We start from the raw sequence: 14,531 nt of genomic DNA on the forward strand, positions 1-14,531 counted from the left end.
AGATGTTTTTCTGGAACTCTTGCGTTTTCAATGATCCAGCGGATGTTGGCAATTTGATCTCTGGTTCCTCTGCCTTTTCTAAAACCAGCTTGAATATCTGGAAGTTCACAGTTCACGTACCACTGAAGCCTGGCTCAGAGAATTTTGAGCATTTCTTTGCTAGCATGTGAGATGAGTGCAATCGTGCAGTAGTTTGAGCATTCTTTGGCATTGCCTTTCTTTGGGATTGGAATGAAAACAGATCTTTTCCAGACCTGTGGCCACTGCTGAGTTTTCCAAATTTGCTAACATATTGAATGCAGCACTTTCACAGCATCATCTTTTAGGATTTGAAATAGCTCAACTGGAATTCCATCACCTCCACTAACTCTGTTCATAGTGATGCTTCCTAAGGCCCACCTGACTTTGCATTCCAGGATGGCTCTAGGTGAGTGATCACACCATTGTGGTTATCTAGGTCATGAAAATCTATTTTGTATGTATTCTTGCCACCTCTTCTTAATATCTTCTGCTTCTGTTAAGTCCATACCATTTCTGTCCTTTATTGAGCCCACCTTTACAGGAAATGTTCCCTTGGTATCTCTAATTTTCTTGAAGAGATCTCTAGTCTTTCCCATTCTGTTGTTATCCTCTATTTCTTTGCATTGATCACTGAGGAAGGCTTTCTTATCTCTCCTTGCTGTTCTTTGGAACTCTGCATTCAAATGGGTATATCTTTCCTTTTCTCCTTTGCCTTTAGCTTCTTTTCTCAGCTCTTCTTTTCTCAGCTACTTCTAAGGCCTCATCAGACAACCATTTTGCCTTTTTGCATTTATTTTTCTTGGAGATGGTCTTGATCACTCTCTCCTGTACAATCGCACGAACCTCCATCCATAGTTTTCTTCAATTATCAGATCTAATCCCCTGAATCTATTTCTCACTTCTACTATATAATCATAAGGGATATGATTTAAGTCATACCTGAATGGTCTAGTGGTTTTCCCTACTTTCTTCAATTTAAGTCTGAATTTGGCATAAGGAACTCATGATGTGAGCCACGGTCAGCTCCTGGTCTTGTTTTTGCTGACTGTATAGAGCTTCTCCATCTTTGGCTGCAAAGAATACAATCGATCTAATTTCAGTATTGACCATCTGGTGATGTCCGTGTGTAGAGTCTTTTCCTGTGTTGTTGGAAGAGGGTGTTTACTATGACCAGTGCGTTCTTTTGGTAAAACTCTGTTGGCCTTTGCCCTGCTTCATTTTGTACTCCAAGGCCAAATTTGCCTGTTACCCCAGGTATCTCTTGACTTCCTACTTTTGCATTCCAGTTCCCTATAATGAAGAGGACATCTCTTTTGGGTGTTAGTTCTAGGTCTTGTAGGTCTTCATAGAACCGTTCAACTTCAGCTTTTTCAGCATTACTGGTCGGGGCATAGAGTTGGATTACTGGGATACTGAATGGTTTGCCTTGGAAACAAACAGACATCCTATTGTTTTTGAGACCGCATCCAAGTACTGCATTTTGAACTCTTATTGACTATGATGGCTACTCCATTTCTCCTAAGCGATTCTTGCCCACAGTAGTAGATATAATCTGAGTTAAATTCACCCATTGCAGTCCATTTTAGTTCACTGATTCCTAAAATGTCAGCGTTCCCACTTGCCACCCCCTGTGTGACCACTTCCATTTGCCTTGATTCATGGACCTAACATTCCAGGTTCCTATGCAATATTGCTCTTTACAACATAGGAATTTACTTCCATCACCCATCACATCACAACTGGCTGTTGTTTTTGCTTTGGCTCCATCCCTTCATTCTTTCTGGAGCTATTTCTGTACTCTTCTCCAGTAGCATCACTCACTCACTGAAGTCACTCAGTTGTGTCCGACTCTTTGTGACTTCATGGACTGTAGCCTATGAGGCTCCTCCGTCCATGGGATTTTCCAGGGAAAAATACTGGAGTGGGGTGCCATTTCCTTCTCCACGAAATCTTCCCAACCCAGGGGTTGAACCTGGGTCTCCCTCATTGTAGGCAGACGCTTTACTGACCTGGGGAGTTCATCTTTCAGTGTCATACCTTTTTGCCTTATCATACTGTTCATGGGGTTCTCAAGGCAAGAATACTGAAGTGGTTTACCATTCCCTTTACCAGTGGACGTTTTGTCAGAACTCTCCTCCACGACCTTTCCGTCTTGGGAGGCCCTACACAGTATGGTTCATAGTTTCATTGAGCTAGACAAGTTAGTTTTCTAACTTTCTGACAAGTTAGTTAGTTTTCTGTGATTATGGTTTTCATTCTGTCTGCCCTCTGATGGAGAAGGCTAAGAGGCTTCCTGAAGGGAGAGACTGACTGAGGGGGAAACTGGGTCTTGGCCTGATGGGCGGGGACATGTTCAATAAATCTTTAATCCAATTTTCTGTTAATGGGCAGGGCTGTGTTCCCTCCCTGTTGCTTGACCTGAGGCCAAACTATGGTGGAGGTAATGAAGATAACAGCAACCTCCTTCAAAAGGTCCCTGCATGCACTGCTGCCCTCATGTCCCCGAACCTGCAGCAGGCCACTGCTGACCCCCACCTCCACTGGAAACTCGTGGACACTAACGGGCAAGTCTGGGTCAATCCCTCGTGGGATCACTGCTCCTTTCTCCTGGGTCCTAGTGCGTACAGGGTTTTGTCTGTGGCCTCCAAGAGTCTGTTTCAATGGTGACCTCCTGCAAAGGGCTTATGCCATACCCAGGTCTGCTGCACCTAGAGCCCCTATGGCAGGCCACTGCTGACCCGCACCTCCACAGGAGACACTCAGACATGTTTCTGGCTCAATGTCTGTGGGTTGGGCGTGCATTTTGTGCCGTTCCCAGGTCTGAGCAGCTCAGGAGACCAGGTGCTTGCGAGGGCACTGTCCCAGGTGGGCCGTGCATCTTAATCACCTTCTGGGCCCAGACCACTGTTTCCTGGGTGTGTCGCAAGAGAACTGTCTCAGGTGTGCAGTATGTCTCCTCTGGAGAGCTACTCTCAAGCTGCAACCCTTCTGACAGATGTTATCCACCCAGGATCTCAGGAGGACAAGGTTAGCAGCTGGGAGCCTGCTCACAGTTGGTGGAAGATGCTGTCTCTGGGGCTGAGATTGCAGCAGCCCCTTGCCTTCCGGCTCTAGCTATTGCAAGCCTGCCTCTCTGCCTCTGGGCAGGGAGGGGCCGGTATGCAGCTCTCCTTTGGTATGCAACTCAATCCTTTGTTCTGTGAGAGGGCTAGGCTGTGGAAAATTCTTAAAAAGATGGGAATGCGACCACCTGACCTGCCTCCTGAGCAACCTGTAGGCAGGTAAAGAAGCAACAGTTAGAACTGGACATGGAACAACAGGAGGAGTACGGCAAGGCTGTGTACTGTCACCCTGCGTATTTAACTTATATGCAGAGTACATCATGCCAAGTGCCCGGCTGGATGAAACACAAGCTGGAATCAAGACTGCTGGGAGAAATACCAATAACCTCAGATATGCAGATGACACCACCCTTATGGCAGAAAGTGAAGAACTAAAGAGATTCTTGATGAAAGTGAAAGAAGAGAGTGAAAAAGTTGGCTTAACGCTCAACATTCAGAAAACTAAGATCATGGCATCTGGTCCCATCACTTCATGGGAAATAGGTGGGGAAACGATGGAAACAGTGAGAGACTATTTTAGGGTGCTCCAAAATCACTGCAGATGGTGACTGCAGCCATGAAATTAAAAGACACTTGGTCCTTGGAAGAAAAGCTATGACTAACATCAGTCAGTCAGTCAGTTCAGTCGCTCAGTCATGTCTGACTCTCTGCGACCCCATGGACTGCAGCACATCAGGCCTCCCTGTCAATCGCCAACTTCCGGAGTTTACTCAAATGCATGTCCGTTGAGTTGGTGATGCCATCCAACCATCTCATCCTCTGTCGTCTCCTTCTCCTCCCGCCCTCAATCTTTCCCAGCATCCGGGTCTTTTCAAATTAGTCAGCTCTTCTCATCAGGTGCCCAAAGTACTGGAGTTTCAGCTTCAACATCAGTCCGTCCAGTGACTACTCAGGACTGATTTCCTTTAGGATGGACTGGTAAGATCTCCTTGCAGTCCAAAAGACTCTCAAGAGTCTTCTCCAACAACACAGTTCAAAAGCATCAATTCCTTGGTGCTCAGCTTTCCTAACAGTCCAAATTACATTTCCATACATGACTATTGGAAAAACCACAGCCTTTGCTAGATGGACCTTTGTTGGAAAAGTAATGTCTCTGCTTTTTAATATGCTGTCTAGATTGGTCATAACTTTCCTTCCAAGGAGCAAGTGTCTTTGAATTTCATGGTTGCAGTCACCATCTGCAGTGATTTTGGAGCCCATAGAACAAGGCTGGCCTTCCATAGAACAAGTTTTAAAGACAAAAAAAGAGTCCAGCTGAAAATACTGAGTGGTTCTCCTCTGCCAACAAGGACATCACAGACAGGTGCTGGCATTCCTTATCCCAAGGGATGAAATCCAAACTTCTTAGTCGACATTAAAAAGCCCTCAACATTCCGTTCTCAACCTATCATTATAGTATTTCCTAAAAGTTCTGGGTCTGAATTTCAGTTCTGCCACTTACTGGCCACAATGTTTTGGGCAAAATGCTTATAAAGTGGAGATTATACCATGACTTGTAAAATGAGACTCATATCATCTACCTGGCAAACTTTAATGAAACGTTACAGAAAAAAATGAAAAGTATCTTTAAAAAAATGAAAAGTATCTTAAAAGTTCTTGTAAAATTCCTGATGGCTGCAACTCTATAAATTTACTAAGAAAAAATGAATTGTACATTGTAAAATGGGTGAATTTTACAGTAGGTAAATTATATTTTGATAAACCTCCTTTTTAAAACCCATGGAGAAAACTGGGATTATTCAATAAATGGATTTAAGACAACTGTGTATCCATCAGGGAAAAAACAGATATTTCCAAAATATCAAAGATTATAATGTAAAAGTACACATTCTACTATGAAAAGGTCTTACAATAATTTTAACACTACTGAACTCTCTCCTCCAGTCAAACCATTGTATTTTGAAGGTCTATAGTTATGACCAACCTAGATAGCATATTCAAAAGCAGAGACATTACTTTGCCAACAAAGGTCCGTCTAGTCAAGCCTATGGTTTTTCCAGTGGTCATGTATGGATGTGAGCGTTGGACTGTGAAGAAGGCTGAGCACCGAAGAATTGATGCTTTTGAACTGTGGTGTTGAAGACTCTTGAGAGTCCTTGGACTGCAAGGAGATCCAACCAGTCCATTCTAAAGGAGATCAGTCCTGGGTGTTCTTAGGAAAGAATGATGCTAAAGCTGAAACTCCAGTACTTCGGCCACCTCATGCGAAGGGTTGACTCATTGGAAAAGACTCTGATGCTGGGAGGGATTGGGGGTAGGAGGAAAAGGGGACAACAGAGGATGAGATGGCTGGATGGCATCACTGACTTGATAGACATCAGTTTGAGTAAACTCGGGGAGCTGGTGATGGACAGGGAGGCCTGGAGTGCTGCAATTCGTGGGGTCACGAAGAGTCAGACACGACTGAGCGACTGAACTGAACTGACAGTTCACAACTGGGCTTCCCATGTGGCACTAGTGGTAAAGAATCCACTTGCAATGCAGGAGATCTAAGAGAAGTGGGTTCGACCCCTGGGTTGGGAAGATCCCTTGGAGGAGGGCAAGGCAACCCACTCCAGTATTCTTGCCTGGGAAATCCCATGGACAGAGGGGCCTGGTGGGTTACAGCCCACAGGACTGCAGAGAGTCAGAGACGACTTAAGTAACTTGGCACGCACAGTCCACAACAAGGAGTACCATCAATTCCAGCACACACATAGCCCAAGCCCTAGAATCCTCAAGACCCAGGTACAATGGAAAAAAAACAAAATACTTGAAGTTAGTCACTGTGTTCTAATCCAAGTTTTACCACTCACTAGCTGAATGACCTTAAGCAAAACCCACTAAAATTCATTTCTTCATCTCAAAGAAAAGCAATCACATTTCACTCACAGGGCTATGAAAGGCCCTCAAGTGAAGCAGCGTGCCTAGTACCCTACCTCAAAGGTAATCATAAATGTTATTTTCCTCCTTCCTCATCTCTAGAATGCATTCCCGTATTATTCCAAACTGTTTTTTTTTAAACTCTACCTTTTAAGATACTGTTTATATCACTCATGTGACCAAAAATAAGAAATCCTTTGATCCTTCACTGCTGTCTTCAACCACTAAAACATTTAATTATTCCATAAACTGAGATTAGGAACTATTCCTGATATTTTTCTGGCATTCGCTACTCTATTAGCACATTTACATAAACACTCATATACAAGTAAGCCCTTCTTAAAAGTAGGTATTCTTAAAAAAGACAACAGATTTTCACACCCAACTTCTATAAAATACCCCATGCAAATGGCATCACTGATTCCATTTTTCTGATGGGGCCGTGCGACTCAGAGACACTAGAGGATAGCACAGTGGATGCAGGCCCAGTAAACAGGGGCTCCTCCGGCCACTCAGCAGTCACACCATCCTTTGCACCACCGCACCGCGGAATGAGCACAGACTAAGCAAACGCAGCTGCCCAGAGGTCTGTTGCAGCCAGCTGCCAATTACTCATCCTTGAAAGTTTATTTAATCTAAGTCTTAGTTTCCTCCTCTGTAAAACAGAAATGGTTAGTATCTACTTTCCAGGGTTTTGTGAGAATAAAAGACCTGGAAGTTTGTCTCTCTTGATTACCTTCCCCTACCCCCTGGACCCCTGCCTCTGGCAACCACCAATCTCTTCTTCATTGCTATCTATGCATTTGGGTTGTTTTACTGTTGTTGTTTTTTTAAGATTCCACATGGAAGTGAGATCCTACTTATTTTTTTTAATGTAACAAGTTTGAACCAGCTTACTGAAGACTCTGTATGTTCCTTAAATATGCATATGTTATATTTGTGTTAATTTATAAGTATACATAGTACATTAAGATGTAACAGCTTAGTATCACCACTTGTAAAAGACCATAAACAATCTAAATAGCCGCTGAAAAGAACAGTACAATCACACGAGAATTATTACACAGTCACTATGAAGAGTAAGGTATATTTCTATGTGTAGACATGAAACAAACAGGAAGATAAGCAGTTTGGTGAAAAAATTCAAAGTGCACTAGGCTTCCATGTGTGAGCAGGATGTACTAGAGATAGGGAAATACAAATATGAGTGATCTACAAAGAACATCTCTGAAAAGATACATAATAAACTGAAAAGAGTGACTGTCTTTTGGAGAGGGATCGGGGAACTAAGGAAGAAGGGAGACTATTTTCCACTGTGTATCCTCTTGCACTATTTAAACTTTTAACCTGTGTGTGCACCTGTGACTCTTCATGACCCCATGGGCTGAAGCCCACCAGGCTTCACCATTCATGCAGCACATTTTTAATTTCCAAAGCAAGATATTGTTCCTAGATTTTAAAAGCTGCAATTTTTAATGTTAAAAATACAATTAAAAGCTAGTTTAGAAAAACGGGTACAATATCTTTAATTTTTTAAAGAAAAAGATACCAAAGGACATCAAAAAAGGAATAAGTTTTACCAGAAGAGCGCCATTATCCACAGGCCAATTAACTCAGCCAAGATAAAAGAACATGTCCTTCCCTATGCTGAAGCTGCTGAGAGGTCAAAGATTTTTTAAAGCTATTGGAAAGGAAAGAGGATGAATTCTAAAAATTGATCATAAAATAATTTGTTTCCTAGAAAATAAACATTTAGAAAAACACAAACATTTTATACCTGAAGGAATTTTAAACATCATGTACTCCATACCCCATTCTCATATTCTACAAAGAAATATATTTCCACATGGACTAAATTACTAGCCTAAGTTCAAAGTTACTTAAGACAGAGTACTAAAAAAAAACAAAAAAATCTAATTCTCAGGACTCCCAGTCCAACAGTAATTCCTATACAATGAAAGGAGGAGCAAATACTGTATGTATGAATTTGTTGACAACTATATGACAACAAGCTTCCCACGTGGCTCAATGGTAAAGAATCCACCTGACAATGCAGGAGACATGCATTTGATCCCTGGGTCAGGAAGATCCCCTGGAGGAGGAAATGGCAATCCACTCCAGTATTCTTGCCTGGAAAATCCCAGGGATAGACGACCCTGGCAGGCTACAGTCCATGGCTCATGAAGAGTCAGACACGACTGAGCAATTGAGCAAACACTGATAGCAAATGACAACAGTGCATAAAACAAGAATTTTATCACATTCCTTTGTATAACTTCAGCTCATAAACTACTTTATAAAAACAGAACATAAAGTTAATATGGAAAAACAAAAGTAATACTGGGAAATACTGCTACAAAACTTGAGTGTGTATATGTATGCCCATGCTATGTACTTAACTGTCTCCCCCTAAATTCTCATACTGAAACCTTAACCCTCAATGTGAGTGTATGTGGAGATAGGGCCCTTAGGAGTAGTTAAGGTTACACACAAAACTAATAATAATGATTAACCCTGGGCAATGAGATCAGTTTAACTTTATACACTGCTGTTCCAGTGAAAATTTTTACCAAAAAAGTTTATTAAAAACTAAATAAATTCAACCCTAAAATAAATAAATTTCTAAAATATTTATAGGTACCATATACATTCATACCTTTGCACACAAAAGCAGATACGCCTACAGAAGAGCAAGCAACAACAACAAAAAAAGATATGGCAGTGGAAGCATGGAATCCTAACCACTGGGCAAACAGGGATTTCCCTATAGAACATTCCTGAAATGACAAAATTATAGAAATGGAGGGCAAATTAGTGGTTGCCAGGGATTTGAAGGAAGGTGACAAAAAGGCCTCTTGAGGGTGACAGAGCTGCTCCATGTCCTGACTGTGCTGGCAGGTGTGAAAACACACACACAATAAAACTCCACAGAACTCAATTATACACATGTGTACACACACGCACAAATAAGACTCAGAAAATCCTGAAAAGGTTAAGTGGATTGTGCCAATCAGTGTGGCTGTGACACTGCACTGCGGTTCTACAAGGTGTTGCCCCTGGGGAGATGGGGATGGGACAGCAGGCTCTTTCTGCATTATTTCTTACAACTGCACGCGACTCTACAATTATCACAAAATAGAAAGTTAATTTAAAAAGAGAAAAATCCTATAAAAGGACAAAAATAGATGTTTTGGCCATCATTTAGCTTCTTAGAGTCATTTCAAATGCAGTTTCATGGAAAGAAGTGTTTACTCACTAACTGAATCTTACTGAGACATTAGTACAACCCTCTCTGAGTACTCTTCATAAAGTTCTAAGCTTTCCTCATAAAACTTCTCAAGATCTAATTTTATCTTATACACATCCCTGTATTCCCCACTAGAATGTAACCTCCACAGGACAGACTTCTGTTTCATTCAATGTTGTATTCCTATCACCCTGATCAAAACTTGCCACTTTGCAAGCACCATATTAAAGGAGTGAAATCAATGGTATTATAAAGTCTCTTGTTATCTACTTTGTGTATTGTCAAATAAAAATGTGTTAACCTATACGAGCTCTCCTAACGGCAAATTCCCAGTACTCACTCCTCTGTGAGCTGGTTCAGGTTTGTGGGGTGAAAAGTATAATTCTGACTTAAACAAAAACAGTCTTGCCATACACTCCAAAGTTTGCATATGAACTTCAAGTTATCCCCTGCTTTCTGCCATTTGGACAGACAGCCACGGTTCAATCATCTGTAGCTATTTTACTGGTCTTGAAAATATACTCTCAAAAACTGGGAGGTAAAAAAATGTACAGGCTAACCGTAGACTTATTACTAATACTCAACTAACAGCAGCAACTAACCCTGACCCCTCACTATGTGCCAGATAATGCTCTGATAGGGTTATATTCAAGCCTGTCACAACTCTGAATTAGGTATTACTATTACCTCCACGTTTTAAAATGAGAAAAATAGAGGCTTGAAAGTTAAAAACTCAAGATCACAAAGTAGACAGGAGAGCCAGGTCCATCTTAGATGTGCCTTATGCCAGAGCCTTCACTACTAATTAAATTAGCAGAACTGAAAATAAGTCTGTTTTGGTAAAATAAATCTATTGGGTTTTAAATAAAGTAACATATATAAAATACAAATACTGAGCTGCTAAAAACTGAGCATCTTGATGATGAAAAGTCTAGCTGGCTGAGAATATTAGAATCACATCATTAAAAGGTCAAGAATCAGCAACTCAATTAAACCACCAAATCAAACCACACTGAACCTTTAGAAGATTCGAATTCCAAAAGAAATACGAAATGTCTAACACTTTAAAAAAGAGTAATAAATAAACTGTTATTTTCCCAACAATCCTGAATGCCAGAATATATTCACTAACATACTGCCAGGTCAACCAAAGAGCTGGAAGTGTAATACTTCGTACAGATAAAAAGTAGGCAACAGATGAAAGTACAGTTCCTTTACAAGACTGAAACACCACTGCAACCAAGCATGCTAAAAAAAGCCTTTCTGCTTCAGTTTCCAAAGCGTGCAAAGCAAGGATAAGATTTCCTCTTGCATTTACCTCTCAAGTTTTCACACAATCTGAAACACTACCAAAACAATTCAAGTACTTAAAGCAAGAGTCAAAAACTCCAAGGCCAAGAGGAGCCAGGCATATAAGTTAACCTAGTCAGTAATAAGGCAAAAATGGAGTCTTGCCCAGCCAACACACCTAATTCTAATATAGAAAAGGGTTGCCCTTCAAAGAAAGTCAGAAATGTGTAGTTTACTGTTAAACCTGATTATTTAAATGTTGTCAACTAATTCAGTTACAATCCAACACATGCAAATTAAAAACATCAAATTATATCATAAATTTTAGGCACCAAAATGGCTAAAATTATAAGATGGCTAATATCAAGTGCTGGGGAGAACGTGAAGCAACTTGAAACAACTTGAAACAACTTGAACTCTCATAGCCTGCTAGACGTAATGTAAATGTGATACAATCTCTTCAAAAAACTATCTGAAGTCATCTACTTAGAGCTGAACATACGCATGTCCTATTTTAAGTCTGAAATTCCACTCCTAACATAAATTCATAGACTTGAACCAATAAACATATTCAAGAATGTTCAAAACAGTGCTCTTCCTAATAAAAGCTGGAAACGTACCATCACCCACTAACAGCAAAATGAGACTATAAAATGAGGCACATTCAATGTGTAACACCAGGCAAGAATGAGACTAAGAGGTTGCTCCCACATAACTGATCTTACAAATATGCTTAAAGAAAAGAGGCCCACGATGTTCTTATAGAGCTCAAAAAAAAAAAAAAATGAAACAGTGAAAAATGAATCGACAATGTAGTTCACGAAGTCAGTGGTTAGCTCTGGCAAAGGAGTGACTGGCAAAAAAAGGGTAGGAAGAGCAGAATTGCAGGTCCTGATTGAGTTCTATTTCCTGATCTGAGTACTGTTATGAGCTGTTTTCACCTTGTGAAAATTCCAAATTTTATGGTCTATATATTGTTCCGTATGTGTGTACACTTCAAAAACTTTAAAACACACACACACAGCTCCAAGATACCCAAGGAGCCCAAAGTATTTCTACAGGTGGACCTGGCTTATCAGAGCAGATATGTCTGACATCCCAGCTCAAGAAATAGTCCACACTCTTACACCTACCTAAAAAATAGCAAAGGAAACAAAGTAAAAGCAATATAAAACTGTGTCAGTGACTCTACCTGATCAAGTCAACAACTAACAAAATTTAAATTTCTCCTAATAACAACACCTCTCAGAACGTGTCCTCTCTTTTAATTGCCTCATACATTTACCAAATCAAGTATCTCATAAAATAGAGTACAATACAGCCAAATGTAGAAACTAGATCAAAAATTAAATAATAAAGTGTAAAAAATTCAACGCAAGCATTAAATCACCAACACAATCCTGTTCCCTGATTCCTGAACAACCTAACTTAACTGGCCACTCACTGATAGGAGACAATTTTATCTCACCCAAAGGAGTCACAATCTAGACCACCCGAAGAAGCCTACAGCAGACAAAAGGAGCCTTGGGCTTCACCCAGTTGAGTTAAAGCAAGTCCCACAGAATCCAACTACATAATGCAGCTACTTAATCAAGTAACTGTTAAATGACTAAACGTTGACTTCAAAATGCCTTCATAGCACTAACTGCCTGGCCTCTCAAGAACCTATCTCCCAAAGACGTTTGGCTCCTGAGATATGAAATGGTCCCCACCTTTGAGTCATTGCTAGTATTTCTCCTCCATCTCCAACCTCACCTGTTTACAGCCTGTCCTAACTTTCATGTCCCAAATCTACCACATCTGTGTATTAGAAAATCCTAGAAATACCACATATTAAATTGAATACCTCCGTTTTTTTTAACATGCCTCTTTCTGTAGGTAACAAAACCACTGTTCCGTTTCTCTGCTTACTAATCAAACATAAGGAATTAATCTGAGCCACAACTCAATACATCCAGCAAACTTACCTAGAAAATGCAAAGTTGCTGCTCCAACGTGATAAAATCCCACCAATAAAGTAACCATTCTGACAAAACATTTTAAGTTACAAATTATTCTTAGCATTATCACCCTCACCAAATACATCTGCGCTGAAGTCAGACCCGTCAGAGCAAAAGAAACAATCTTTAAAACACACACTAACACATACACCCATCTCTAAGAAGGCACTTAATAACCCTCACAGAGCAAATAACTGCTAAAGCATCAAGCCAAATACTTAAGACCATTTACAGTTTAAAAAAAAAGTTCTGACATCCAAGTTAAGCAGCCTATCGAACGAGTTTGAAATCTTGTAACTTTTTAAAATTCCCAAGGAAGTAGGATTTTCCCACTTGGTTTAGAAATGCTCAATACACTCAGAAACAAGGAAAAACTCGACACACCTCTACTTTTCAAGGGCAACCTTTTGTAAACCAGATTACACTTTTAGGCTATTAGAACTGGAAACTCCACTCACTAACGACGAACAAGTTACAAGGTAACAGAAGACAAGTGAAAAAAGGCCCGCTGCCCTATGAGAGCCGAATTCGAGGGCTCAGTCGCACACAAATGTGCGCGGTTCATGGCGTGGCACGTTTCCGAGGCTCCGAGCTGAGGGTTCTCTGGATACAAAGTAGTAGAAGACAAGCAATACACCTCCGGACACCCTGCAGACTCCCGCCAGCTTTCAAGAAAACTGCGGAAATGCAAGTTTGGGTGAAATCCCGACTCAGACCAAGTACGCGAGAGACGGCTGCTTGTCTGTTCGCTCCCGATTCCTTAGAAAGCATTTCCTGCCTGGAAAACCTCTCTCCCAGAAGCCTTGCACACACACACACAGAAAAAAAAAAAAGAAAAAAAGAAAAAAAAACTTTTTCCGCTCTTCCAACCCACTCCTGGAAGCCGCGGAGGCCGCCCCGGCCGGCACACACCCACCAGGGGACCCCTCCGCTCGGCCCGGGGCGCGCGCGCACACACTCACAGGTGCCGGCAAACCCGGCCCCTTTCCACACCCCCCGGAAGCGACACCCCCATCTCCCGCACGCCGCGGCCCATCCCCCGTCCTTCCCGCCCCCACCCACACCCCCGCCCCCCCAAAAGTCCACCGCCCAGCGTTCCCGGGGAGCCGGCCGGCCCTCGCCGCCCGAGCGGGCCAAGAGCTGTGGGGAGGGGAGGCAGGAAGACGGAAGGAGGCCCCAGGCCCCGGGCGTAGGCCTCTCGGAGCGCTGAGGGAGACGAAAGCTGAGGGGAGAGGGGGGACCCCGCGGGCCAGGCTCCGGCGCCCCCTGCCCCCGCTGCCCCGAAGCCCCCCGCCCCCGGGCCACACTCACTTGCCAGCCGCGGCCCGTCGAGGACCCCACTGTTGCCACCTCCGCCTCCGCCGGCTCCGGGCCCGGGGCCCCCCAGGTCCGGCTTCTTGGGCCCCGCGGGCGGCCCGGCTCCTCCGGCCGGGACCGCTCCGGGCGGGAAGCCGGCCCCGGGCGCGCCCGCCAGAGCCAGGGGGACGCTGTTGCTATGGAGGCCGAGGCCCGGCGCGGCCCCGGCGGCTGGGTCCTCATGCAGGAACTGACACTCCTCCCCGTAGAAGCACGTCTTATCCTTGGCGTAGTAGCGGCAGTACTTCAGCTTCACCCCCGCCGCTGCCGCCGCCGCCGCCCCGCCGGGGACGCCCCCGACCCCCGGCGGGGCCACCGCCACTACCGCCGCGGCCGCCGCCAGCGAGGAGGACGCGGAGGAGGCGGCGGCCGAGGGGGGCGGGAGGCCGCCGCCACTGTTCATGGCAACGCCGCAGCCTCGTCTTCCGCCGCCGCCACCATAGACTGGGGAGGGAGGGACGGCGCTGCCGGGGGGCCGGAGAAAAGCCCGGGCGGGCGGGTCTGTCCCGCTGCGGGAGCAGGAGCCGCCCGGGGAGGGGGGGAGGGGAGGGGAGAGGGGAGGGAGGAGGGGGCAGGAGGGAGGGGCGGGGAGGGGGAGAGCCGGGAGTCTCTCTCACTCACTCTCGCCTTCTC

At 43.6% G+C, this 14,531-nt stretch overlaps 1 protein-coding gene across 1 annotated transcript in view; it reads right to left on the reverse strand.

Annotated features, from left to right (window-relative positions):
* PAN3 (poly(A) specific ribonuclease subunit PAN3) overlaps nucleotides 1–14,301 on the reverse strand; it is a 119,575-nt gene extending 105,274 nt beyond the window's left edge. Inside the window, exon 1 of the mRNA XM_052650170.1 lies at nucleotides 13,854–14,301. Within this exon, the coding sequence (XP_052506130.1) occupies nucleotides 13,854–14,301 (448 nt within the window). The remainder of the gene's footprint in view (nucleotides 1–13,853) is intronic.
* Between the last annotated feature and the right edge of the window lie 230 nt (nucleotides 14,302–14,531).

Source organism: Budorcas taxicolor, chromosome 12, assembly GCF_023091745.1.
Source record: "Budorcas taxicolor isolate Tak-1 chromosome 12, Takin1.1, whole genome shotgun sequence".
NCBI lineage: Eukaryota > Metazoa > Chordata > Mammalia > Artiodactyla > Bovidae > Budorcas > Budorcas taxicolor.